This window comes from Rhea pennata, chromosome 1 (genome assembly GCF_028389875.1).
Source record: "Rhea pennata isolate bPtePen1 chromosome 1, bPtePen1.pri, whole genome shotgun sequence".
In the NCBI taxonomy this organism is placed as follows: Eukaryota; Metazoa; Chordata; class Aves; order Rheiformes; family Rheidae; genus Rhea; species Rhea pennata.
Window position 1 is genome coordinate 147126003 of NC_084663.1, and position 24145 is coordinate 147150147.

The following is a 24145-nucleotide window of genomic DNA, read 5'->3' on the forward strand; positions in this document are numbered from 1 at the left end:
CTTTTAGTATGAAAAAAGCTTAACATTACATTCAGTTTTGAAGATACAATTAGATTGTATCTTCAAAGAAAAATTTAAAGAGAATTTAGTTCAATGGCAGATAAACTATTTTGCTGTTCCTTAACACCTGAAGTCTTCCTCTTGGAGATGTGCTTTTTAACTAGCTCAGATTCGTACTACTGTCAAGAGAGCTAGACAGGGGAACAAAAGCCCCTATAACCTGTCTTGGTGCAATTAGAAAAAGAACAGAGTGAGAGATCACATTACCCAATTAAATAAATTAAAAACTAGTTAGCACAGCAAGAGTGAGGTTTCTATGGGAATGGAATAGTAAAAACAGCCCTAAAAATGTATCAATTAAATACCGTTTGAGACAGGAACATAAGGCATTCATAAAGGAACATAATTTACATCATACATTACCAAATAAAGTTAAAAATAACATGGTAAAGTTGTACAATTCCAAAACTTTCTTGTACACAACGCTGATGCAACAACTAAGCTTTTACAATGTCTGATTATAATACTTCTCATATTACCATGTGAAAGTGCATAACCACACAGGTAGTATCTCAAAATCATGACACCAATTTCAAGGTTATCAGAGCATTTAGGATCCTGTTCGTGCTAAGATACCAGCTACTGGAACAGCTTTATTATTAGATCCATACATATTTGATTTTTTTTTTAAACTATTAAGGTGCAGCAACAACAGGAAATCCATTGTAGATGCATCTTTCAATACCTTTCCCCCTTCCACACATCCTAGATCATAGAATTTAGAATCATAAAAAAAGATCTCTGGAGGTCTTTCTATCCAACATCTGCTCAAAGCAGGGCTAACTTTAAAGTTAGATCAGGTGCTCAGGGCTGTGTCCAGTCAAATTTTGAGTATCCAAGATAGAGATTCCACAACCTCTCTGGGCACCTGTTCTAATTTTTACCCTCCCTCACCGTGAAAGATCTTTTCCTTATATTCAGTCAGAATGTTCCTTGATCTAACTTGTGACTATTGCTTCTTGTCCTCTTGCTGTACACTTTCAAGAAAAGTCTGGTTCCATGCTCTCTGTAATCTCCATATAGGTAGCAGGGAAGATAGCAATGACCCCCCTCCCCCTTTATCTTCTTTCCAGGCTGAACAAAACAAGCTCCCTCAGCCCTCTCCTCATGTTATCGCCTTCTAGGTCCCTAATCATCTTGTGGTTCACTGCTAGACTTGTTTTAGTTTTCAGTATCTTTCTTGTACTGGGGAGCCCAAACTGGACACAGTACACAGGGCTCAGAAATGCCAAACAGATAGGAAGAATCACTTCCCTCAACCTACTAGCTATGGTCTTGCTAATGCAACCTGGTGCACTGTTAGCCTTTATCTCCACAGGGGCACACTGTTGATTCATGGTCAACCTGCTGCCTACTTGGATCTGGAAGTCCTTTTCTACAAAGCTGCCTTTTAGTCAGTCAGTCTCCAGCCTGTCCTACTGAATGGAGTTATTCTGTCCCAGTGCAGGACTCTGCATTTGCCTTGGTTGTAACGTCATGAATTTCACAATGCTTCTGTCATCCTATTCCTCTAGTTTGTCGAGATCTCTGCAAAAGACACCCCTCCCCTCCATTTTATCAACTGTTCATTTCTACTTGCTGTCATCTGTAAACTTGCTGCGGGTGCTTTCCACCTCCTCACCCACATCCATGTTATTAATGAAGAGATTAAAATGTATCAGCCCAGTATTGACCCTTGAGGAAAGCCACTTGTAAAAAGCTGAGTTAGACTCCAAATTGTTGACCAACACTGTTCGAGCAAGGCAGACAAGCCAGTTTTTCATGCATCTAATAGTCCACCATCCAGTATCTTCCCAGTCTGGCTGAAAGAAATGAAGAGGAAACTGTGCCAAAAGCTCCACTAAAGTCAAAATAAATGGTAGCTACAGCTCCCTCATTGTCCAGAGAGCCATCACTAAAAGTAATCAGGTCAGTCATGATTTGCCATCCATAAATTCATGCTGGCTCTTCCCTATCCTCTTCCTGTCTTTCATGTGCCCAGATATGGCTTTCAGGAAGATTTGTTCCATAACCTTTAGTAACTGTGGTGAACCTGATTGCACTGCAGTTCCCTAGATCCTCCTTCTTGCCTTTCTTGCAGATAGGCATGATATTTGCCCTTCCCCAGTCCTTTGGGACCTCTGATTACTATGGATCTTCAAAGATAACAGACAGGCCTAGCACTAACATCAGCTAACTCCCCTGGATACATCCCTTCTGGTCCTATAGACTTTTGTATGTAGTTTGCTTAATTGATCCTTAAGCTTCCTATACCTTTAGTAGCACTTTTTTTTCCAAACGCTGCCACTTGGAGGCATGAAAGTAGATCTTGCTAGTGAAGACTGAAGAAAAGGAAGTATTGAGTACCTCAGCTCTTTCCGTGTCCTTTGTCATCAGACTGCCCTCACCATTCAGCAGCAAGTCAATCCCTGGTCTTCTTTTCGCTTTTTTTCTTGCTGTAAAAGCTTCTTGCGCCCCTTCATTATCATTTGCCAGTTTTAACACTGAGCTTTAGCTCAGTGGGTAGATTCAATCTATCAAATGTTTAGATTCAACCTATGTTTCTTTAAATAGCATTTTTTACTGCCTCTAAAACTTGAAAATTTGTCACAAAAATTACCAGCTCCAGGCAACATACATCCAGCTGAACTAAGTCTGTGGGCTATTCTAAACAGACTTCCACTTAGTTTCTCTATTCTTCTTTGTATATGACAAAAATCAAACAAATGACACTTACTTAACTTGCAGTATGTTCTCAGTATCTACAATGCTAAAAATTCCTCTAACCTCTCCTCCAGAAAAAAAGTCTCTAATATAGTATTTTTAACAGTTAGAGAGGAATTACTTCTCCTATCACTCGACTGAGTATTTGTAAATTCCTTGTAAGCCATAGGAATCAGAGAACAGCTGAGATTGGAAGGGATTTCTGAGATCTTCTAGTCCAACACCCCTGCTCAAAGTAGCATCAGCTAGAGAGGTTGCTTATGACCTTGTCCAGTTAGGTTTCATATCTCTCCAAAGGCAGAGCCTCCACAACCTTGCTGGGTAACCTGTTCCAGTGTTTGACCACCCTCACTGCAGAGAAGTTTCTTCTGGTGTTCAAACGGAATCTCCTGTATTTCACTTTGTGTCCACTGCCTCTTTATCTGTTCATAGGATGCTACTGAGGTGAATCTGGCTCCATCTTCTTCACATCCTCCTATCAGGTATTTATACATATTGATAATATTCCCCCTCAGCCATCTTTGGCTAAAAGATCCTAGAGGCTTACATGATTACAGAGATACTTTCATCACTTTGGCTCATGTGCACTGTTTTCTAAGTTTTACCCAAGGTAAATTTATCCTGTGACAATGGAACTCAATTCTCATTAATCCCTCTATATGGAATGCTGCAAAACTCCACACATTTACTAATCTAAATAAAGTTATCAAACTTCAACTTGCTATCAATTTTCTCTTCCAATTAATTAAAAGTGTATTTTTTTCTGGTGCTGCAAGACCTGTTCCCAGTGGAATAGTTAAGCAGCTAACAATTCCCCCTTCTTCCCCCCAACAACCCTCCCTCATACTTGAATGCACTGATACTTTGGCAATTTCAAACATCCAAGCAGCAAAGAAGTGCAACTTACCACACTAATTCTTAGCATTTTTGTCAAATTATTTTTCAGTATTTTCTTCTTATTTGTGTTAGATTAATGCATATCTTTAGATTAAGTGAAAGTTCTTAAAAAAAGAAACAAAATAAAGAATCCACAACTTTCACTGATAGATGATTTTAGTGGTTAGTTAGCCTTTGAAAGGTGATTTTATTGTAAATGTAAAATAATACTTGTTAGAAGAACATTCAAATTTGAAAGTAAAGCTTCATACCACATTATTCAGACCACCTAAGTAACCTTAATTTGTCTCCTATTGCACATTGCACTTTCTGAACTATGTAATTGTGTATCATATTTTTCAAACAATACTTTCTCTGAATATAAAGCAAGAAAAGTACAGTAAGGGAAGGAGGTTTGCCTGCACCTCTACTTCATTTGTTGCAGAAACAGAGATGTTTAAAAACAACAAAAAAAATCAAAAATCAAAAAAACACATTAACAAGAAAGTGGAGTGCAGAAAAATGGTTTCTTAATTAAAGTAAGTATATATTACTCTGCAAAATTGGATTTGGGGACTACGATTACCACAGGACTATCTGTATCTGTGTGATGCTAGTCAAATGAAAATTCTAGAGCTTTTTGCATTTAATGACAGGAAATTAGGTTTTATGACTTTAGACCATAGTTCAGAATGTTTGTAGTTCAGAATCTGCAAAGCTTTCAAAGCAGCAATAAACTTCAATGCATGCCTTATGATCCTCATATGAGTAACTCTGAAAAATTCTTAAGTATTTCATATGGCATACTCCAAATTACTGAAATTTCTGCTGTTTTAGCCTTAATCTTTTTGAAGGTTCCCAATAAATAAATTAAAATAATAGTTATTATTGTGATAAGTATTATAATAAATTCATTAATCTTTGGGAAGTAGTCAGATGCTACAGTGATAAGTGTCAATAAAAAAGCTTGCATTAATTATTCATTCCATCTTCAGCAAAGAATTTGAGTCATAGACAGTAAATAACACATAGGGTTGCGGGGAAAAGAAGAAGAAAACAGGATATTGAATTAGAAATGTGCAGAGGATGTGGCACAGGGAGACAAGATGGCATGTGATCATATAATTAAAGACTGGATCATAATGTGTGCCAGAAAGAAATAAATTAAAACTGCATAGGTAAACTTAAACTTTTCATTTTGCAACCTTGGATGACAAGACTGAAGATCTAACAATATTACTTTATTGACAATTTCTGACAGTAACATTTTAAGGCTGATTTTTACCCAAACAAAAAGTAATAACAATAATAAAAAAAGAAAACTTATACTGCACTACCATGATGTGCATGTGACTATTCAACAGATTTAGAACCTCTAAATCCACTGCATAGATTTTCCCCAACTTACCTACTGAGGATAATGTTGTTTCGTATTCTATGTGCAGAGGTAGTACACAGTGATGGAGTATCTAACCAATGAGTATTCTACAGCAGTGTTGAGGGCAAGGGAAAAAATGGAGGTTCTTGTGAAATTAGCTTTTATTCAGATTCTGACATAGCTCATGCTCTGATGAGACAGTCAGATCCTTGCTGAATATGAATCCCCATATATCTGCCTATACTCAGTTCTTTTGAGTTAATTACAGTAGCATTGCCTGCAACCAGGAGATGCGTAAGTTGCACACAAGCCATCATGACAAAAAATTTAGATGATTTCTTATATTAAGTTCTGACAAATCTCTACTAAATGTATACAAATTGATTTTTCCAACTTGGTTAAAGTTGTATGCAGTTTTACACCAATTAAAATAATCACATATTTGAAAAAATCACATCTACTGCCTGTTTTCTAAGTACTTAGACACAAATGGTGAGGTCCTAAAATTTTTTAAAATGGCACATAAATTTTAGCCAGAAATGATAGATTCTTCAATTTGAAAAAAATTTTAAGAAGTCACCTTGAAGAAGATATATGATATGAAACATTTGAGTCCAAACTCACCAAAGTTATATGCAACTGAAAATACCATTTTACAAGTATGTGTGCAGAACAGTTCCTTACCCATTTCTGCTGATCCTCTAGAAAAAGACTCATTTGAAACTGCATGCTACTGACAGAGTAATTTCCCAAACATATTCATGCCTGTCCTATTTCCCACAGGCCTCTATGATGCCAGAAAATAACTGCAAACCAGATTAATTGTTCTGAGTCTGGTCATCATCTTTTCCTAGGACCTGAGGACAATTTCAGTTGAACTTACACATTTTAGTGTGTAGAGGAACCATAAGATATAAATTCTTCGAAAATAAAACTGTTAGTTCTCCTGCTCACAGATTTCTTTTCCCCCCCTTTTTTTTAAATAAAAGTCAGAACATGATATATTTTAGATGGAATAATTTAGATTTTATGAAAATGCTTTTCAATTGACATTCTTTTTTATTTACATGAGATGAACTTATGCGAAGTACAAAGCAAACAGTTAATTAGAAGGTAGTTAATAAAGCATATTAAGATGAAGGCTGGTCCAGTGACTGGGTATTAATGTGGCAATGAGCAAGCAATCGTTCAGTTTCCCACTATTACTGGGACTTTCTGTATGTTTAAGAAATAATATTAAAAAAACCCATATGTTCTGTATGACAGTGGTATTTTTATCCAGCTGATAAAAGGATGGATTTATTTTAAACCAAATCATAAACCAAAAATGCAACCTTTTATAAAGCAGCTTCTTCCAGATTTTCCTTCTTTTTCTAAAGGGAAAAATCTCCAAACGCAGTGGGTCTAAACTTACCTTTCCATGATCCATTCTGGTCGAACTACTTTTTCTCCTTTCAGTTCTTTTATTTTGGCATTTGGAAGATTTGTGGCAATGATGTGCGTCGTTTTGGATCTGGAATAATACATATGGTATTGGCCTCCATGCAACATCATTAGCCTCCTTAATTCATCAGCTGAAGGATCTATAAAATTAAAAACAAAAATGTTCCTGGTTTTGTCAGCAAATACACTAAGAAAAACAACTACAGTTGAGAAATCAGATGCTACGATCCAAAAGAGTACAAAATACTGTTTTTCTTCTTACGAGTTATTCAAAGACCAAATCAGAAATACATTTCTGCAGAAATGTATAAACCAGTGTTTCCAGAAAGATTGATTCAAAAAAATAAACATTTTACTAGTTATACATGTTGTGGAAAGATCCTCTATGAGGGCAAGGGGGAACAACTCAGTGGATTTCGAGCTAAACTACTTTAAAAATCCCTTTATTCCAACATAACACAAAAGTAAGTATTAGATTAAATCACTTATCTTTTGATCACAGTTTGGGAGAGCAGTTTACACCAGAAGTAACCAAAACAAATTAATATGAGAACAGTTTAGCAATAGCACAGAACTCCTGCTCCACAATTCTGACTTAAGTAACTCTTTCCTCATCTGGCTATTCTTGAACTATACAGGGAACAGAGAGTATCTTAAAACTAAGACCTCTTCTTAACCCTTCTGACTACCCATATTATTTACATATTAAGACATTTTTTTCAATGATGTGGGAAAAAAAAAGAGCATCTTGCAAGCAGAACACAAGTATACCTTTTTGGAAAACCTTTTGACAGCAGTGCCACACTGACACCAGAAGAGCTGGGTCAGAACAAACCACAAGTACAATGGCTTTAATAGCAAATTTGGCACAAACTACTAAAAAAGTTCATCAACACAGGAAGGAAGAGAAACATTTTTTGGAGAGAACACAGTTATAATTCCTTTCAGTGGCTTATTATCACCTCTTAAAACGGTTCTAGTACTTGATTTTACATCTAACTTTTAATGGAAAATAACACACTTTCTCCTAAGTATGGTCATTTCTACTTCAGCTTTGTGGACAACCATCTTACACAGAGCATCACTGAGGAACCATTGCCTTTAAGAATATACAAATAATAGATTTTCACCAGAGAAACTGTCTATATTAAATAACTGATCTGCCTGTACTAACAACATATCCAGCTTAACCTTGTTCATTTTGTACATATGGCAGTTTCATCTTGTGTTCAAATCAGCGCTGCTCCAGCATGCCACAGCAGTTGTACACATCAGTTATGTAATAATCACTACATTCCTGGCACAGATCTCTGAAAAAACTTCTGAGGTGTTTCAGAAAAGTTGTTAAGTTTTAAAGAACTGAGGAGAAATTCAAACATAAATATGATAGATTAAACATCTCACTCTTCATAACATGCACTGTCAGTCTATCACAGGCAATGCATATCCATATCTTACCTCTTCTCTCTTTCCATCCACTACTAAGGCACTATTGTCTCAACCATTACTTCACCGTGAGCAAGAACATCCCAACATATCCACTCAAACAAATTTAATGGAAACACTGCAAGTCCAGTGCAACCATCAAAAATTTGGAAAATTAAAATCAGAATATTTGTGGAAGGCATATGTGGAAGTTAAAAGGAAGTAAAAACATTTACATTACTGCACTGTCCCCCCCAGGCTTCATTTCAAATAACATGATCAGTGAAAGGTGGAAAAATTTACTGCTATATCAGTGACAATTCCTTTAAATAATTTAGTAAAGCAGTATTTATTATTAGACCTATATCTGATTTTATATTGAAAACTTTCATCACAAAATTCATGAAAGGAATATATAATACAATATAACTTAACATATGCAGTAATTATGATGTATTTATTTAGTTGTAAACATACATATTTGATAGCCCTTTGCTCCATTGAAGATAACAGATACTATAACAAGAAAGAATAGAGTCTTTAAAAATAAAACTTCACCTGTAAAGCCATTGACGTAGATAGCAACTCCACTAAAGATACTTGATGAATTTCCATCCCTCTGGTGCTGAACAGCTGAATCTGATCGGAATTGATCCTCCAGTTTCTTAACCTTTGCAGACATGTACCCTCCCTATTTTTTAAGTTAAAATACAAACAAAAAAGGAAACATGATGCTAGTTTCATTTTCTAATGTTCATAGATTTAAACTGATCATTTACAAGAAGACTGGAATGCTAAGCAGCATTCATTCAAATCAATTTTGGTTGATACGCAAAAGACAAATCTTTTTTTCCAAATGGAAAATAGTAGGCTTGCTGCCCTAAACTTCTATCTGTAAGATAACTGCCTCTTATTGCCAATTTTTATTGCATCCTGTTGCCAGGATTTATATTTCTTTTTTTCTTACTGTATGAATTGCTAACAATGAGGAGAGATGCAAGTTTGGATGATAAACTAGAGTCTCACTGGCCTAAAACAATGCAAAGAATATTTATCAAGCTCCACATTATTTTCTGCTCTTACAAATATAAGACACAGCAGTATCGGATATACTTGCGTAAACGTCTAACTATACAGAAATTCATTGAGACAACTACCAATAGTTTTAAAATTTAGTTTTTAAATGGTTGTTTAAAACTACTCAAGGGTCTGCACATATTAATACTGCAACTTAGTGGATGTCTGTGAATTAACACTTCAAAACTTGGCAATTCTAAAAATTATTTTTGAACACAATTATGTTTTTCAAGTGAGGCAAAAGGATTACATTCACAGCATATCTTAAGCATATTTTATGAAACTGTAACCCCTTTAATCACACTGCATTTACCTTTTTTCAAAAAGCCACTTGATTTATAACATACCCACGTTCCCCAGCCATCGCCATCGCCAGCCCGTTTCCTCCATCCACCCCGCCTCATACTGAAGCTTCTGTATAGGAAGAAAAATGCTGATCAGTTAGCTGTTTAGTAATATCCTCAGCAGCATTTCAATGATGCTTTAAAGGCCACCCACAGATCATCAGAGATCACTACTTTCAACAGGCATGTATTAAAATACGAGTTACACACTTAACCTAGAAACTAAAAATTTAAAAAACTCCAAGTTATTCCATTTTGTACTAACTCATATTGTAGTTCCTGCTACATATCAAAAACACATATGCACATTTTGTTCTATTTACCCAGAATACAAAATGTCAATGTCAAAATGTACAAAATACAATTACAATGTTCAGTTTGCATTATGATTTATTAAATTCTTCCTGTTTAACATACATATTCTGTAAAGAAAGAATGATAAAGAGTTTTTAAATACAATTGCTATCATTCAGGCAAAACATTGTCTAAGTCAGGACAACCTTTCTTTCCTATCTGATACTCTCTACATGGTTGAATGAAGGTATAACTTCCCGGTAGTAGAGATTGGATTGATTATATCAAAAGATTTATAGCTAATCACAGAAGTTCCAAATATTTGTTGCTCCAAACTCAACAAAATACATAGAAGAAAAAAAACATTTCACTTAGTAAAAAGCCAGTTGCTTAAATCATCATAGAATCATCAAATGATCTAACATGATCTACTTCTAGCTTTTTTAAAATAATAAATATGCCCAACAATGCAAATTACAATTTTGCCTTTATGCAAGATGCTATCCCTGAACTGTGAACTGTACACAGGAGTGTCCCCAGATGAGCCATTAGTGGGCTGGAACAGAACTGATAGAGAAAAAAATGAACGTTTTGGACTGCATCCAACTGTTCACTGCAGTCAAGTGATCCACATTAACTATAGCTGCTGTAACACTAATCTAAAATATTGATTAATGGTGTAGGCTTATCATGAGGTCACTGCCTGGTATATTGCATCTCTCACTTTCTCATCTAACCAGTCCCCTAAATAAAAACACTGTTCTGTCTCTTAGAGCTCTTAAAGTGTGAGGACAGGAATAGGACCTTGTATACTCTGAAACTATCAGGAAGAAAAATTAGGTTTCGTACCTTTATTTTATGAAATTCTGTTCCTTTATCCTCCATAAAAATGCACTAAACTACAGTTTATATGTAAAAGGAAGTCATATAAATTTTTTACTCCTCCTCAGCTTTTGAGAAGATACCTATTTTCTGGACTAGCCATACTACTGCCCAGTAAGAGCACAGAAGCTTTACTCTCCTACCTACATGGAAATACATATAACTGTGGATTAGGTGATAACCTATTTTGATCACTTTTCTATCCAGGCCTCAACTTACACTGCACTGTGCTGCAGACTGCCTCATTTATCATAGCAAAATTTTGTCACCCCTGAACCTAGCTGAAAGCTGCATTCCAGCTTTTGTCTCTCATTGAACTCCTGCTGTCCTAGAGCTACAAAGCAGGCATACTCTGAAATACAGTTAATTCACCCTGGATTGCAGGTAAGTCTGATTGCAGAAAAAGAGACAGCTGCAGAAAGGTTTCACGAATATGGTGATATTTATCGAATACAGCAAATATGCCATATTAGGCAATCATAGAATTATAGAGCCAAAGCAAGTATGACTAACTTGAAAAGACAAGCTTCAGAAGTATTTTTCAGGATCTCTGCAAACATAGGAAGATCATGATGAACTTGGTTCAAGTCTTCTCGTATTTGCTGTAATTTGATATACAACCTACACACGTGTATGATTGCAAAGATTAATCGTATGTCAATGAGATGAGTTCTACATAAAAACCAAGCAATGCAACTTCGCCCTGTCCCCTGCCAGTATGTTATGTCGATCTCTGGGTAATAAATACAGATACCTAAACAGAACCTTTCCAGAACACTGGGTTTTCTGAAAATAATGTTTAGTGTTTTGGATTTTATCCAGTAAGTATTATAGAACTGTTAAGGAGAAGTGAGAAGAATAGAAGAACAAGAGTTGGATAATCACATGGAAATCCATTTTTTTTCTGTACAGAACAGTACAAACTAAAAATGGCTAGAAAAATACAAATTTTCTGTATGAAGTAGATCTATTACCTAAACATAAATTATAATTCAAATTTATCACTTCTTGCTGAAGAATTTTTTCAGAAAGTCTAAGAAATTTTTCTCAGAAAAGTCTAAGTTCAAGCAAATAAAGTACTTACTCATTAAAACATCCCGTAGTCTTTTTAGACATCATAGGTATCAGTGTATGAGGCCATGAGAGACATTACGATTTTAACTATTGACTGTTCTCACTCATTCTTAAGAAAGGATGAAAAAAATCTATCAAAAAGAAACACCGAAAAGGGAAGCCAATCTTAACAAAAGAATGGCAGAAAACCCCCCTCAAGACTCTATGAAACTATAATCACAACATCAGTCTCACAAAGTTGTTCCTCATTCTCCCCCTTCAGTTTTTGAGAAGATAGGATTTGATAAATAATTCTCTCTGATCCCTACGTAAACAATCTCTTTATCTAAAGAAAAACTTCTTATCATGAAGAGGAATGCAGTAAAGAACCGTTTTGTATTCTGATCTGCTCATGATTGGTATTTTAAATTTGTTTGAAGAAGTCTTCTCAGTATCGGTAAGGTACGAGCTAAAATACTCAATGCCTGATGAACTGAAGAACTGCCTTCAGGAGAGAACTTTTCTGAAACCTTGAAAAACATTTACTTTCTCTTGGGGAAACTGGAAGGTGAGGAAGACAGATTTCCAATCTGAAAGCCATTAGAAGAAAATACCACAACCACTGGGGTCAGTCAAAAATCAGAATAATGTCTGTGGGCTTAGTTTGATTAGAATTAGAAATCAGAAGAAAGAATATTTTAGCTTGGTGTGTTGAAAACATGACACATCTATTGCTCAGAAGTTGTCTTCCTAGAAGCCACAAAACTAGAGAAGCTACACTGTAATGCCTACTCCCAGCATCTGATTATGATTTACCATTTCCTTGGCAGACGTGATTTTTGACTCAGGCAGTCCATTTAAACTCTAAACACACAAGTTAGGAACATGGTATTTCAACAATTACTAGATGCCTCTGGCTCAGCTCTTTCGAGTCACAGATTATTTTCCTAATACTGATAAGTAAACTTGGAGACTAATATCTCCTTTTGTAGTTCCAGAAACTGAATGATGAACCAATGTTTCTAGACTTAGGAGAATCCCCACTGCTGGACTTGTGTTCACAGTGCAAAGTTTTCCCTGAAAAATCAAGATACTCTCCACAGTAGACATTCTGAAGCCTAAAGAACAAATGAATGTGAGAACCATCCTGCACAGAACATATTAAATAAGAAAAAAGGCAAAGCACAATTTGAAGAATGTTCACTGGTGCATGCAGGGATGACATAATGCTCTGTCTATAGGACTCAAGACGAAGAGATGAGTAACAGAAACACTTTGTAAAGACCTCTGGATGTAGGAGAGGAAATCAAGACAGGGGACTTAAAACTGATCATGAGCAGGCCAATTTCAAAGACTACTTTTTTTTGTGTGTGTGTTCATAATATCTAACTTGTTCCAGAAGAGTCTTAGTTTTTCACAAATCCAAGAGTACAAATGCATGGCAACTCAGTGAAAGGGTACCACCATAATTACTAGTTTTCAGGACATCCCTGCCGCCCAAAGCAAGGACAAACTGTAAAGTGACTCCTGGCTCAGAGAAGAGCATTTTAAATAAAACTGAAATGCCTATACTCTGGGCCTGTGAGCACAAAGGCATCTTCAGCTAACTGAAAAATCCACCTGATGCTGCACAAAAGCCTGTAAAGGTAGGAATGATATTCAGTACATTCCTATGAATAGATTCCAACTTTTCAGTGCAAGAGGAAAAACACTTCAAGAAAAAAAAGTCAAAGCAAGAACTGCTGTGATCAAAATGAACAGAATTTGGCTCTGTACCTCTTTCTAGATCACATATAAACTGCAAAATCTTACTGTTCTACAAAGTAGAGTTCTTCAATTAGTGATCAAAGTTCATTTTTTTATTGGAAGATCTTTGGGTTCAAAATTGAAGGTAGAAGAGAAAATGAAAGTTTTGATGCTTTTTACAGGACTGCTAGCTCGTAGAGCCCTACAGCTCTACTCAGAGCCCACTAGGAAAAGATACATAACACTTCTTTGTTGACTGCTTCATGGGCCTAACACCATACTTCCCAAACCACGACTATTTAATCTTATTATGAAAGACTGTTAATCAAAACCTACTGATTATGTAACAGAATGAAACGTTATGTCCATATTTCATGAACTCTGTAAGCATACATGTGTGCATGCAAGAGCTGCACAGCAATTGACACTTTTGTTTGCAAAATACAGATGTCAATGTGCAACTACTTATTTCAATCTCATCTGTGTTGTATACAATCTGATTCATGAAAGTTATTTCCTTAAAGTACTTTAAAATCAGCGTGGCGCAGCTGCAACATAACTGCTCTAGAAAACGGGAAGTAAGTTTTTATTCTCAGTCAGTATCACTCCTGCTCAAATTTGAGTTGTCATTAATTATTCCCTTTTGCAGGTACGTGATGCAGAGACATTTCCGTTGCCTTTTTGTGTGGCCAATTTGAATCTGGCATAATTTATATGCTCTGGCTCTGCACCATGGGAAAGCATATGAACTATTTCTAAAGACAAGCTGAGGCTGCCCTATGACTCAACAAATAGATCAATCCAGTTAAAGTCTGGCAGAGTTATCTCAGGTAACCAAGATTTGAGTATAAAACAGTTACAGGTATTTTGCTTTTTTGTCCAGAGTGAACATCCTATCAAAAACCTTTATTGCAAAAGAACTGGATCTAGTTAACTTCTTTTACATGCCTTATTCTTGAAGGTGCAACTTTTAACGCTTACGAAGTATGGATATCTCAGGTCGCTGCTAATGAGTATCAGAATCTTTTGCTTGAACCTCAGATTGAATCCATCCCAGCTCAGCAAGGCTTAAAAGTTGTTTCTATCAAATGGGTATTCTGCAGCCTTTTTGAGTTTCATGCATCTACATTCCAGCTCCCACATCAAACTCACCACTCTACTTGGCACTAGACTACAAGCTCTTTGTGGGAAGAACTGTCCTACGTGTTTACATTTCTCAGCACAACACAGTCCCATTCTTAGCCGAGTCTTCTGGAAAAGAGTTGCTGCTACAAGGTCTAAAACTATTTTCTACAATACATTTATAAATTCAGAATTCAGCAAAAACTTAAAAATAAATAATTCAAAAGTTAAAAAAACTTATAAAAACTTAAAAAAGATACTGTATTTTAAATCCTCATGATTCTAAGCACTTTAGATTTAACAATACTGTTCCAAATTAAAAATAAAATAATTAGCATGTTGCAAAGCAACTGAATTTCTTATTTTTTTCAAGGAGGGAAACTCTCAGGGTGAAGTTTCACAAGATAGTTGAGTCAACTTGATGGCTGACTGCCACCAGAAGGGACGGTTCTTCTCTTCAGCCTCTGCTGGCCTTACATGCTCTGTCCCTTTCTCACCACCCAACCTCTACATTAGCTCTGCACTCATATGACCTCCTGTGTTTATATCACAACTATGTGCTAATTCAGCTTACTAAACCAGAAGAAAAGTGATACATTTTTTCAAGGTTAGTTTCCTGCCAGTTCAGTGACCTGAACTGGCTCACAAAAGGGTCAGAGAAGGCCTTGGCCAAGGCAGATAAGGGATAACAAATAAATAAATAAATAAAGTGCACTGTTAAGATTATCTCAGCTATTTCCAGAAATTCACTTTTAGGGCATGGCTAAACCCAAACAATTATAGTGTTAATTCAGATGCGGATTTGCAGTGAGCTAGTTAGTCTTCACTATCTACCCATGCTCATGTTCTTCCCCCCAGTAAAAAAAGACTGCACAACATTCAAAGCAAGAGGCTACTTCATGTTTACCACAAAGCAAGAGTTTTCAAAAAGAAGTTATGACAGAGCACCTGAGAAGAGATGAGCCTACTCCCTGTCTTATTCCATATGTGCCTCTAACTACAAGCACCTGTTGCTACGTGTTCTTCAAAATTTGATATATTTTAAAGTAATGTGATATTTTAAAGTAATGTAAGCTAAACTGGCTGAAAAACTTTTGAAGAATATCTATCCCACAAGCCACCCAGCCCCTCTTCCCTCCCCTAAGGAAGCCTAACAATGTAAGTTAACAAAGAACAATCATGAAAATCTCGGACAAATTAAGTATTGGACACAAACATGGCAGTGAGTATGAAACATTTAGAATAACATTTTTCAAAAATATAAACATAATAGCATGTTAGAAACATGAAACACCATATAACCCACATAAAGCATGGAGAGAACCCAAGTCCTTCAGAATCAACTTCTTATGTGTAAATGACTACTCTAAAACTGTTTGACGTATACTTTCATTTGAGCTTGACAATAATATTGTGACCTTCAGTTCAATTACTCCTCTAGAAGACAAAAAAACTCTGTGCTGAATTATTTCATTTTCCAAACTGAAAATTTTTGCAACCCAACATGGTCTTTATTTCAGATTAGTTTATTTTAACCAAGAACTAAACCCTTAGTATACAAATAACAACCAAAGAGGATACATTTACTGCTTTTGCTAATCATCCTAACGACCGAGCGCAGTTGTTTAGCAATTAACCATTTATATCAGAGCTGTGCAGGGTAAGGATGTATAAACCTGTTCACAGTACACTTAAAATAATCATCTGTCCCAGATTCTGATTGTCACAACTTAAGAGGCCATGAGCACAAGTAAAGAAAAAAGCAGAGGACCTGCTGTCCTAACGTAAGATGGTGCATCACAGTACAGTCTGCATTAGCTTTGAGCAATGTTTTCAACAAGACACTATTTTGCTTTTTATACTCGGCATTTAAGATGGTTAGTTCTTTGAAAAATAGCAAGCCGGATTCAATTTGAGACCAACTGTCAATGTTTGATTCCCCTCTAGGAATAACACTCAGTAGCAGCTACACTCCATTTAGAGCTTGTCACAAGTAGTGGTTTAACTTGGTTGATTTTTTTCTTCTTCTCACAGAGGACTCTGGCTTCAGTTTCAACATTTGTGTATTGTTTGGTAATATTTGTCCCCCTCCAGAGTTCTTCAGCGATAAGTGGCTTTTTCTCAAACTTTTGATACATTTAACCATGTAGTTCAATTAACTTTTTAGTTCAAATACCATCTCCTTGATGTAAGTGTTCTTATTCCCACAGAACACAGCAGATTTCAGCATCTGCCTTCATTATTTCTCTTCTGTATTTAAATTCTTTTGGGACTTCAACCTGAAGAGGATGTAGCGTACTTACAATGTCTACGCCAGCTTCTGAATTTCTAGATTCAGGAATAAAATCCATTAACTCAGGATAAGAAATGTAACTTGTGGAATTATGATTCTCAATAGTGAGCATAGTGAATGGATTGTAAATCAAACAAAAAGAAGGCCTCTTTCTCTTGGACTTAAGTCAGCATCTGAAACAATGAGAGACGAATATGCGAGATGGGTGTTCTTTCTTCAAGCCCTTATGTTTACATGTGTACAGTATTTGTGGACAGAGAATTGTGTTACTCTTTTCTTTGAAAAAGGAGGAGCAGCATGTTCATTTTTTTCCCCCAATTCATTTGTTTAAAATCAACAGAACTCACTTAAAAGTAAAAACCTGGGTTTTTTGTTTCAGACTGAAAACAATCCAGCCCCACAACTCATGTCTTACAGGAAAAAAGCCTACACTGAGGTTTAGGTCAAACAGTCTGTAGGTTGTACGATCAATAATTAGCATAAGTGAACCCTCCATCCAAATGAGAAGAGTTCCTGCTACTAAATGATTTATGACTCACTTAACACAACTGAATGAAATCAGGTGGAGCCAAGGGAGTGTTCTCGGAAAGCTGAAAAACTTTACAGGACAGCAAAAGTGGTTAAGTGGAGGTATAACCATTCTCAAAGAAAGAACTGGAAAAGTTTCAAGAGGTGACCAAAACAAAGAGTTTATAAACATTCTAAATTCAGTGTTCACAAATTCAGAGGAACTGTGCTGGCAAAAATCTCTGACATATACCATCTGCAGATTTGCCAGACTCCCTAGGAATCAGGCCAGCAGACTGGTAAAATCTTGTAAACAGGTACTGAACAATTTTGATTGGTTTTACATATTTGTTTGCATGTGTCTGTATACATGTATATGTACAACAGCACACAACAAATTCATGTTTGAGGACGGACTGTCTTTGTCTATTCCTGCCTACCTGACTGCCCACCCCCACACTAATCACTTCAGCAACAGAGAAAGGCATAGAAACAGATCTGCTCTCTGGCCAATATTCTAACTCATATAATGAGAAGGTATTGCTCTTTCCTGTACAACTTATTTTTCATAGAAGTGCTCAGGGCAGCTGTGCTTTACATTGAACTCAAGGTTACCACAGTGAAAAAGAGACAAGACACCCACTTTGCAAATCTGAAGCGGTAGCTCACGTCAGGTATTAGGGATGATCATCTCTCAATTCACATAGAGGCAGCACTAGAAACATACAGCAGCGAAACTCCAGGAATTTAAGTAACTTTACTTGACAACAATACTTTCAAAAGTATTGATGATTACAGACTCAGCATATAAATAGATGAATTTTCTGTGCATGAAGCTTTTGAATGATGTTTCTCAATTCCAACTGTCACTGCTTAATCAGGGTCCCAAATGCTCTTCTGGATTTGCCTTTCAAACTCTCAGAGCAAAAAAATCTTTTTTGAAGTAAAATCTTCACAAGGTATGGCTTCTTTGCTTAGCCTTGAAGCTTTAAGTTTCTACGTCTTTCCTCAGTTCATGGATATTAATTTTCTTACTCAAACAAATAACACTAGCAGGAATCAGATGAAACTAGTAAGCAGTGAGATCAAAACAAACATAAATATTTTTTCATATGATGCTTAATTTATTTGTGGATCCTCTGACATAGGACATCATGGGTGTTAGAAGTCCATACTGGCTCAATAGATGTCTGCAATAAAAAGTCATTAACGCATTTTAAATAAAAAAGCAATGTACTACAGGAACCAAGTTCTTATAAAAGAAAAATATCTCCTTATGCTTGATTCTTCACTGTTACCTTGGTAGATATTATTAGCAACTTCTAGAGCCAGTACAGGGTTAGGTAAACTTTTGATCTGACTTAATGTATTCTCAAACTTCCTTCTAGATTCAGCTGAAAGTGATATTCAGAATTAGAGTACTGTGTTCCTGTATTTTCCTTGGGAAGTTTTCTTTGGAGAAAACAAAAATGCTTTAGTTCTTTAAGATCCCTAAGCAAAACTCAAATCTGAATCACACTCTTGGTCTGAAGTGGTTTTAAGTTGGTATTTTAAGCACCTTAGACAACAACAACAACAAAGTGTTACACTGCTACTTAGTGGAGATGGATGGATACAAGGCGGCCACAGAGCAAAAATGGACTTCCCCAGGCAAACAGGATGCTAGTAGAACTGAATAGTTAAAACACAACATAAAATAGCAGTAATCATTATGAAGGGGCAACATTTATCACTTCAAATTCTTGATCAGACAAAAAAAAGTAATAATAATATTAATAAAAAAAACATACTTCTCCCATCCGCTAGCATTGTTTTATCTGAGGATTCTTGGAATCGCTTACCAAATCATGCAATTTCAGCACGGAAATCTAGGAAACAGTGACCAAAAAGCCACTTTTTCCAGTCTTATCTGGCTGAATTTTCCCAATGTTCTATTGTTTCTTGAAAAGACTAGGTGTGTCAGAAAGCAGAAGCAATACCCTTTTGCTACAGACCTTTATTTCACTTTAATTCAGTGGGGAGTTGCATTCAAAAGCACAATATGGTAAAATACATTTACTTATTCCACCTGGTAAAATGCATTATTACCATACATGCCAAAAAGTCTTAGGATTTCCTACACATTAAAAATTAGCAGCAGTTTCATGAATTTTAAACACCAACAACTCCTAGGTTTCCAAAAAGACCTGAACGAAGTACTAGCATTTGTCTGAGATGCTTACTCACTGTTCCCTAGACTAATAGCTGATCTGAGCTACCTCAAAAAGATGAGGTTATGGACATGGTGGATAGAACTTTATTTTACTTTGGAAATTCATAGGCAACTAGAACCCGACCAAGAAAGTTAATAACAGTACTCATCACACTGCCAAAACCATTGCATACCTCTCCCTACCCTACCCTTGCCAAGACTGTCAGCCTTTAAGTTGAGATAGAAAAGTCCTAGAGCAGACCTCAGCCCTACTTAGTGCAGCTTTGTCACTGCTTTCAAGCTTTGGCATTCGAACCAATCCACCTGCATTTGCAAGAATGATTCTGCAAGGTAACTGAGCAGCGTCTTCTCCTGAGTTTTTGAACTTTCTCTTTTTTGGGATTGTTTTCCTTCATAAATCGAGAATCTGAAGAGGGACTGCGTGAAATCAGCAAACCACATAAGCAGGTAACAATCAGTACTCCCCTACATTGAGATTTGATTGGGTATTCATAGATAGCTGGGATACTATTGAAGTATCAGAATAGAAAACAAAATCAGTACAGAAGAGTTAACCACAATATGGCTAAGCTTTGTTTACAAAAGCAACTAAGTTTCAAGCCACCAGCTTCAGCACTACTGAACAGGCAGAATACCAACAGGGAGAATCAAAGCCTTGGGATAGGAAATGAGTTCCACAAATGATAGTATTTTAACTTCAGTGAAAGCTAACACTGAAATTCGGTGACCATGGTCTGCTTAGACAGTTATAGTAAAGAACATGGAAGATACAACAATCATTTCTATTGGTATACCAAACTAAAAGGTATCTCTGAGATGAATTTAACAGTCACAATCCTAACAGTAGCAGTAGTCCTTCAGTTAATTTTGAAAATCCAAGCTACAGATAAAGAAGATATCACCACTGCCTAGAATTTAAAGCTGTTCTGCATATTTCTCTCCCTTCTACTAAAGGGCTAGAAAGAAGAAGGGCTTCATAACATGGGTAGTTACCCATGAGCACCAGCCACTCCACATTACACACAGAGGTGGGTGACCACAGACACAAGAAGCTCTCCTCCCCCAAAACATTTGTGTCATCAATTAAAATGCTATCTGCTCTCTACAATATACAGAAAGATGCTCTGAGGGAGAAGCACTATATACAAATTTGTCTTTTAGAAAAGACATTTCTATAAGCACACTGTATGACATGCATTTTGGAATTCCTCACCTGTTCGTCATGCTCTTTTGCATCAGCTTAGACGTGCTCTCTTTCAACGTTCTTTACAACTCCATGACCACTCTCATTTCTACATGCTTCCAGTTTTTCTTATTTTGCTATGCTCAGGTAAACACATGGCATTATTACCAAATTAATATATGCTATATTTTTGGGGGAGGGTTTCAACATTTGGGTGTTTAGTTTCTTTTCATATCTATGCCAGGCAAATACACTGCTAACAGCTGTCAGAGATCTCAGAGATAATAATATACACCTTTAATTAAAAAGAAAGAGGTTCAATACAAAAAAATCCATTCTTCATAAAATAAATACTAGCTAACAGATTAAATGAGGAAAGCACACAGCACAGTCAGGTAAGGTACTCTTTTCCTACTAGTCCTGAACAAATGATTTCTATTAAAAAATGGTCAATCTTATTAATTTTTCTATCTATTGGAAATAAGTTTTTGTACTTACTTGACGAATTCTTACTCTTCAGTCTCTATAGCAGCTGATACTGAGTGTAGGCAAGATTTAAAATTTGGCATAAAACAGATATCTGGGTCAAGGGATCAGAAGACACTCAAACTCAGCATCCAGTTAAAAGATACTATCACTGCATCAGACTAGGCTCTGACTAAATAAGAGTAAGTACACACTATCCAGAAATACAGACTGGTGCTACAACTAAAATGTGAATTATTGAATAATGTTTTGAAGATACACATACTATACACAGAAATAAACATAGTCAGAATTTACTACAGAGACTGGAAATATGATAATATATTTCTGCTACTGCTATTTTTAAAGCAATGCATGTTCAAGTAGTTAAACACCAGATACTCACAAGGCAGGTGTCTACACTGAGCCTCTTCTAAACACTGTCCTACCAACGACCTCCAGTCTGACAGTTTAGGATTATTTACTAACAGGTATGTGGTACATTGTCCAGTGGAAGAAATGGATAGAATAAAAGATCAGAAAGAGTAGTAACTTCATGCCTGAGACAGGATGGCAAAGGAAGAATTAGTTAGAAATGTGGACTTGTGTGCAAGTGTCATGAACCTTAATAAGATGGAACTATTTCAGAAATAAATTTTACTATAACCTCTGGCAAGTAATGGTAATTAGGCAACCGGTTAAAACGGTCTATCAGAGCAACAATGGCATCTGAATGAATAAAGAATTCAGCTCATATAATTACAATTCACTGGTTTTATTTATTTGGACAATATTATCCAACTTGACATTAGCCCTAGATTTTAACTCCAGATATATAATGAGTAACTCTTCTTTTCATGAAAAAAAAATCTCATCAACAAGAACAGACTATTTACAGTTGTCACGCTGAATGCTCTGACATTAAATTTAAAGCATCAGAAATAATACAAGATTTTTAGTAGAAATTCTTATGTTCTGTGCTGTAGTATAGTGTTTGTGATATTATCTTTCTGTCTCTTCTTAAGGTTAACATGCCATTTCTGCACATATTCTATCACAGGTTTTTTGCTCAGCATCACAGGTCAAGTCAATGCTAACTACATAGCAAAATACAGCAGCACTATTGGATGGGGGGGGGCTGAAGTAGCATCAATGAATGGATTTCTCCCTTGGTGTTAGTAAGCATAAGCTTAGTTCACAGGCACAGTTCCTCTTCCTCCCAGCGTACTGGTTACATCCAGCACTATTGCTCAGCAAATACAACTTGTAACAAACACGGTGAAAAAACGCAGAGAGATACAGGCTGCTATGGCTGAGTGCCATGGCGTGCGGGTTGCCTGAGAGGGCAAGGCTGCATCAGGACTCGGGCTTTCCCTCTCCTCCTCCAACCTATTTCCCTGCAATGACCCCTTAGCTGGCAAAACACTCGCAGCATCACTTCAGCTTTGCCTGGGGAGCCGTGTTGTGTCTGAAGCGCGGGCCCCATGTGACAGACACACGCACACACCGGTGCCGTGGCGGGGGCGGCAGAGCGCGGGGTGGGGGGGTGCCCGACCCGGGCACGCCACACACCTGGCACACCCTGGGCACGATGCAGCGCGCGCGCGCGCGCCCCGGGGCTCCCCCCACCCCCCACGCGCGCGCGCCCGGGGAAGGCCCCCGCCGGCCGTTACATAACCCCGCGCGCCACCCTCCTCCCGCCCGCCGGGCCCCGCGCCGGCAGGGCAGGCGCAGGCCGCGGGCCCAGGGAGGGGCCGAAGCAGGGCAGGGGCTGCGGCCGCGCCGCCGCCGCCCCCCCCCCCCCCCCCCGCCAAACACGGCCCGAGCCGCCCCCCCTCCGCTCGCGCGCAACCGCCGCGGGGCCACAGGGGCCGGGACCGCCTCGCGGGCTGGGCTGCGCCGTGCCGTGCCGCGCCGCGCCGCCGGGGAAGCCGCCCGCCCGCCGCCGCTCACCTTTCGCCGCGTCCCAGACGCACATTCCCGGGCGCCGCCGCCGCCTGCCCTGCCGGGCCGCGTGGGGGCTTCACATGGCGGCTCCGCCGCCCCCCCCCCGGCACGGGCGCGCACGGCCACCGCCTCCTGCCCGCCTTCCTCTTCCTCCTCCTCCCCAGCGCTCACTCAGCCCCGGCCGCGCTCGCTCGCTCGCTCCCTCTCCTCTCCTTCCTTCCTCTCTCCCCCGCCCCTTGGCCTCCTCCCCCTCCCGGCGTCCCCACAGCAGCCCCTCCTCCCCCCCCCCCCCCGCCCTTCCTGCGAGCGCGTCACGAGAGAGTCTCGCGCCACCAACCGCCGCTCGGTCAACAAGCGCCGCGCGCGCCGGCTCGGCTCGGCTCGGCCCGGCCCGGCTCGCCGCCCCACCTCCCCCCCCCCCCGCCCTCGCGGCGCCCCCCAGCGGCGCGCGCCCTCCCCCTTCCCCGCGCGAAGTCGCGTGCGGAGCAGCCGCCGCTTCGCCGGGCGGGCCCGGCAACTCTCACGCCGCGCACGTGACGTCGGGGAGCGGAGGGGGAGGCGACGGGCGGGGGCGGGGCGGGCGCGAGCGCCTCGCGCGCCGCACCGCGCCGCGCCGGCTGCTCCCCCCTCCCCCCTCGCGCGGGTGGGCTGCGCCGCGCGGGGAGGGCGCGGGGCGGCGGCGCCCCCTGGCGGCGAGGCGGGCGCCCCGCAAGCGGAAACGGCCGGTGGCGCGCGCTGCGGCGGCCGTTGGGCCGGCGGCGGTGGCGGGGGGGGAGGAGCAGGGAGGGCGCTGCTTGGGCTTGGGGACTCCCCCGAAAGGGCTCCCGTGGGCCGAGCAGGCGGCTCGGCGCCTCTCGCGGCCCGGCCGCTGCCGTGGCTCCGTCCTTGTCCCAGAAGCAGCGCTGGGTGAGGCGCCGCCGGGAGTTTGCCCTGCGGGAGAAGGGTCTGCTCGTCCCGCTGCCCCCCCCGGCTGAGGGAGTCGTGGCCGCGGGGCGTCCCTGGATGCCCTTGTGCGTTCGTTACCGCTCGGGTTTCCTAAAGAAACCCGTTCCCCCAGCCAGTAACTCCTGAATCCGCGGGCCGTTGCAGCCCTCTTAGGAGGGAGGCATCACCGCCTCAGAGCCACTAAGCTCTA

At 39.2% G+C, this 24145-nt stretch overlaps 1 protein-coding gene across 2 annotated transcripts in view; it reads right to left on the reverse strand.

The window, feature by feature from the left end:
* Positions 1 to 23180, reverse strand: part of REV1 (REV1 DNA directed polymerase) — a 62766-nt gene extending 39586 nt beyond the window's left edge. For both annotated transcript variants that reach the window (XM_062601596.1, XM_062601595.1), the window contains exons 1-4: positions 23017 to 23180; positions 9310 to 9376; positions 8444 to 8576; positions 6432 to 6600 (exon numbers count right to left, since the gene is read on the reverse strand). In XM_062601596.1, the coding sequence (XP_062457580.1) occupies positions 6432 to 6600; positions 8444 to 8576; positions 9310 to 9366 (359 nt within the window). In that variant the 5' untranslated portion in view covers positions 9367 to 9376; positions 23017 to 23180. The remainder of the gene's footprint in view (positions 1 to 6431; positions 6601 to 8443; positions 8577 to 9309; positions 9377 to 23016) is intronic.
* Between the last annotated feature and the right edge of the window lie 965 nt (positions 23181 to 24145).